The 5,000-nt window shown below is 45.3% G+C and overlaps 1 protein-coding gene across 1 annotated transcript in view; it reads right to left on the bottom strand.

Annotated features, from left to right (window-relative positions):
- Positions 1 to 832: 832 nt before the first annotated feature.
- Positions 833 to 5,000, bottom strand: part of LOC142483136 (C3 and PZP-like alpha-2-macroglobulin domain-containing protein 8) — a gene marked incomplete at its 5' end in the record, with an annotated part of 25,197 nt that continues 21,029 nt past the window's right edge. Inside the window, 2 exons of the mRNA XM_075583197.1 lie at positions 833 to 959; positions 4,028 to 4,167. Coding sequence (XP_075439312.1) covers positions 858 to 959; positions 4,028 to 4,167 — 242 coding nt within the window. The remainder of the gene's footprint in view (positions 960 to 4,027; positions 4,168 to 5,000) is intronic.

Genomic DNA, 5,000 nt, shown 5'->3' on the forward strand with positions numbered 1-5,000 from the left:
TCTTTTCAATTATACCAATAAAAGTTTATTATTTTCATTTAGTAGGGTTGAGTGCATCACATAGGGTTCTTTCCTCTCTCCTCCATTACGCTTACTTCACCCTGATAGCACCTCCCTAGAAAGTCTATTTTGAGCTGAGCAGGATTTTCCCCTGCCCACCCCTCCCCCCTCCCCTCTTCCCCACTGACCGTGGTTAGATGGGACCTAAAATAACTGGTTCACCGCAACTGGTTTACGGTAAGTGGCTTAATGGCGCAGTTCACTGAACCGTGATAATATCAGCTCCGGTGAACCCCTTGTTCCCCCGAGATACACACCTATAAAGCTAGCACTTGTACGTCCACATATTTAAATCCCCTGCGTCATGTGGGCCAACAGGAGGCCGCAACTATTGGCCCTCGTAATGCAGGGAGATTTGTAACCGCCATTTTGTTTCCACTGGAAGGCACGGTACCTGCACTAGCTTTACAGGCAAGTATCTCAGAAACCAAGGGGTCCCCAGAGCGGAAATGAACACGATTCAGCTGCAGGGACCCCCTGCTTCCCGTTAATGAAATTATAATAATTTGAGCAGGGGGCGGGGGCGCTCCTGTAAGGTAACTGGTTCTTAGTAACTGGTCTAAAGCAACCAATTCATTTGAACTGGTTTACAGTAACCGATTTGCTCTTGTGTATGGAGTACCAGTCTGCCTTGAAGGCCAATGATAGGTGAGAGGAGTAATGGAGAACGAGGAGGCAAAGAGGGGCAGGAAGATCAATCCAACCTTTAAAAAGTGGCAGCACTGGCCTCACACCCAGGAGAGGGGGGTTTGGATATTTAGGGAGCGCTTTATTGAAAATGTCGCGACTGGGGATATTTAATTTCTGTTCCATTCACCAATCATAGGAGGCAGGAACCTGAACTTACCATTCGGGCAGAAGAAGACGCTGTACGTATACTCCCGCGCTAAGCCCTCTGGCTGGAGGAGACACAAACGGGTTATAAATAGAGGTTTAATAGCTGCATGTTTTCAAACGTACCCCGTCTGAAAGTTACCAAGGAGAAGCCTCTTAACTTGCTGTTATTTTGCCTTTTTTCACCCCAGCCACACGTCTCATTTAGATTTAAACATTTTTATTTTATTTTATTGAGAGACATACTGATGCAAAAAATATTTTCCCCTGGACTTAAAAGATGGCCGCCACAGTGAATAAGTGATCACTGCCATGCTGGAATGTTTGCCGCATGCGTTCCTGCATGCAGTGTATATACAGCAAGATTCCTTAAATAGCTTCTCAGTCACGCTTCTGAGACCAAAATCTGCACAGCTAATGCAGTTATCTTCAACCGTGACATTAAATATAGCAGAAATTATGGAATATTGTTCAACGGTTTTGACTTTTTCAAGTGAATACATGTAAAAATATGCTAAATATTCGCTCGCACTCCAGAAAGGAGAGAATTTCCGTGGTTTCTCCCCACAAATTTACAAACGTCGGCCACAAATGCTTTGCAATGCCGGCTTCTTAATTAAAGGATCAGATCACCCTAGAGCAGGGGTGGGCAACTCCAGTGCTCAAGGGCCACCAACAGGTCTGGTTTTAAGGATATCCCTGCTTCAGCACACGTAGCTCAATTAGTGGCTCCCACCTGTGCTGAAGCAGGATATCCACAAAGCCTGACCTGTTGGTGGCCCTTTACTGGAGGTGCCCACCCATGCCCTACAGTAAGATTTAACGCTCACCCCCCCCTTTTTTTTTTATAACGTATAGGAAGCAGAGTGGAATGTCTCCTTTGCGATTACATTTCACCCCTACATTTGACATTAAATAGATGAGAAGTAGAGAGACACACTGTGTGCTCATTTGCATGTCATTACCCAGAACCCCTAGCTGCAGGCAGGGGAAGCACTGTTTGATAAGCGATAATGGGGAAAGACAGGGTGGCGGACCTGTCTGAAACATGCAAATGCACCACAAGTGGTATTTTTTTGCAATGCTTTGGGCTACTTCTATTAAATGTGATCATTTTCATGATGCTCCCCGCGACATTTTATTAGCTCGATGTTCATCCTCGAACCTAGACCTTATCATTTCCCTACAGTTGAAGCCAACTGGCTTTCACCAGCTGGAAAATATATTTTTACTGTCAACCCCGCGGGACGAGCCAGTGAGAAAAACATGGAAATAAAAGTCATAATTAGAGTTGTGAAATCTCACAATTCCCACGTTGGGAAATTCCTGGAGAGGAAAACATTTAAGAACAGTTAAATCGGAGGGGGGCAGAAGCTCTGTCCCATCCCAGTAAAGGGAATAATTAAACGTCCTGTCCTTAAACCTAAGGCTAGTTCTCCAGTGCTGCACACAAGCCACGATGCGCGACCGCCGACAAGATTTTTGTCTCTTGGCGCGGCGGGCGAGCATTGGTCACGTCACGGCTGCGGTTCAACCAATGAGGGCGAACCAGCCGCGTGACATCATGGCCGCACCCCCGCCACGCCCCCCCATCGGTTCTCCTGGTCTTCAACTGCAGACCACAGGTCGCGGCTGAAACGGGTGCACGTGCCGCCAGACACAACGGCACCCCTACAGCCGTGAGCACTGGGGCTGTAGCCTTATCCAGCCTTGACCGATTTTTCGTATGACATGTTTAACTCAGACAGTATCCAAAATTTTACCCCAAAACAATCAGAAAATCTACTAATAATTTTAGTTTTAAGGATGCCCGCTGTGTCGGGGAGACTCTGTGGCTGTTATATCCTCTCCCAGAATCCTCTGCCTGTCTCAGCCTCACTGATTATTAAGCTTATGCCTCCCATGTGAGGGCAATGACATCATCAGACTGGAAGGAAAAGGCTTCACCCACCTCACACCTCCATGTTGTTCTATTCCCAGGCTGGGAATAGACAGGGTTTCTCAGAAGGATTTTCTACCACTAAGAAAAATCTAAGGATATTTGAATGGGGGCCTAGGGTTGCCAGGTGTCCAGTATTGAACCGGACTGTCATTTGGACACTGTCCAGTAAAAAAATGAGAGGTAATACTGGACATAGTGACCTGACCGGCTTGGGAGCCGCGGGATTTCCCAGATCAGGCCTGTTGCTAGGGGGCTGGGCAGCATCCTCCATCCTGATTGGCTGCATTACCCAGCAGCAGCCAATCAGTAGGAAGTAACAGGAGCCTGGGGGTGGGGCCAAGGAGAGGAGGAAACAGCATGGAGAGGTGTGTATGTCACCTTTCACCACTATGTCCAGTATTTTGGAGAAGCCACCTGACAACCCTAAGTGAGGCTGCAGCGTATCTGGTGGGAGGAACTTCCAAAAGGAAAGGAAAACATTGATTTAAAAAAAAAAAATTGTTACTTCTTCACCAGTCGTTATGTAACCAGTAACCTCTGTTATGCCTAATATCTTCACACGTTTAGTTCAACAAAATAACCGCCATCATGAAACACACAACGTACAAATATTTTGCTCGAGGCTTATACGTTTTATATATATATATATATATATATATATATATATATATATATATATATATATATATATATATATATATATATATATATATATATATACAGTGTTCGACAAACCTATACATTTGCTCGCCCCGGGCGAGTAGATTTAACCCCCGGGCGAGTAAATATTGGCCCAAGCAGCACACGTTTGGTACTAGGTGGCGAGTAGATTTTTTTGTGTGGCGAGTAGATTTTTTGGTGATTTGTCAACGTGTGTGTGTGTGTGTGTGTGTGTGTGTGTGTGTGTGTGTGTGTGTGTGTGTGTGTGTGTGTGTGTGTGTGTGTGTGTGTGTGTGTGTGTGTATATATGAAAAGAAGGAGAAAAAACAGCAGGAAAATTGACCTCCTACAAATATTTTTTCCTTCGCTATTTCTCCAATGTAAATAGGAAACAGGACTGCAACGTAAACATTCTATTCTCTGCAAGGGGAAGGAGTTCTGAAAGGTGCCGGTTTGAACCCCTTCCCTGCCAGGGAGGCCCGGTCCCTGTAGCAGAGAAGAGATTACGTTCGGACGGCAGACCTCACTTACCTCAACCATTACGCTTCTCCGGACAAAATCGCTTCCAGCCGGGGCCCTCTTCTCTGTATATATGTCCTCTGTGTACTTGTGTTTGAGGCCCTGGGGCCCGTCTGGGAAGCAGTTGATGCCTCCGTAGGCCAGGGCTCTGGCTGGAATGATAAACCGATTGTAACGATTTCAGAAATATTTTATACATTATTATTTGGTCATTTATACAGGGGTCTCAAACTCTGTCCTCAGGGGCCACATCCAGGCCAGCTTTTATGGATTTCCCTGCTTCAGCACAGTCAAAGACTGAGCCACTGATTGAGCCACCTGTGCTGAAGCAGGGATATCCATAAAACCTGGCCTGTTGGTGGCCCTTGAGGACGGAGTTTGAGACCCTTGATGTAGAATCGTCCTGAAACAGCAAGTGACACTAAGTTCTTTAGTTTCTGTTTGTTTCACTGACATTTTTTTTTTAATGCCCTGCAAAGAGTTAAAGGGGATTTCACTCTAAAAGGTCCAAAGTGCACTGATGACAGTGACACGTTTAAAGGGTTGATTGATGGGGGTTTAAGCTAAATCTGACATTTATATGTGTTTTTAAATAATGTTGGTCAAGTTCCAGTGCAAACTGGGTGAGCGGAGACTTGGGAAGGGTTTGATTTCCTCTGCCTGCTCCCTTCTGTCTGATGTTCCAAACAGGAGTTTGCACAGGCAACTCTCTCCCCCTTCCTTTCCCTCTCATCGTTATTGGCTGTCTGATAAGGACAGGGTGGGATAAGGGTTAAGAAAACACTTGGTTGACAAACTCTCCCCCATTCACAGACCCTGATGAAAAGCAACGGGTAATTATTTATCAAAGAAACAAAAGCAACCACAGATTTGCCATTAGCACGGTTATATTAGTTTAAGGAATTAAATTCTTTGAAACAGGTAGTTTTTTGGCTGCATTCTGTATATAGGATTGCACATTGAATGCAATACAATGTAACCTTGC

This window comes from Ascaphus truei, unplaced genomic scaffold (genome assembly GCF_040206685.1).
Source record: "Ascaphus truei isolate aAscTru1 unplaced genomic scaffold, aAscTru1.hap1 HAP1_SCAFFOLD_2987, whole genome shotgun sequence".
Taxonomy (NCBI): Eukaryota; Metazoa; Chordata; class Amphibia; order Anura; family Ascaphidae; genus Ascaphus; species Ascaphus truei.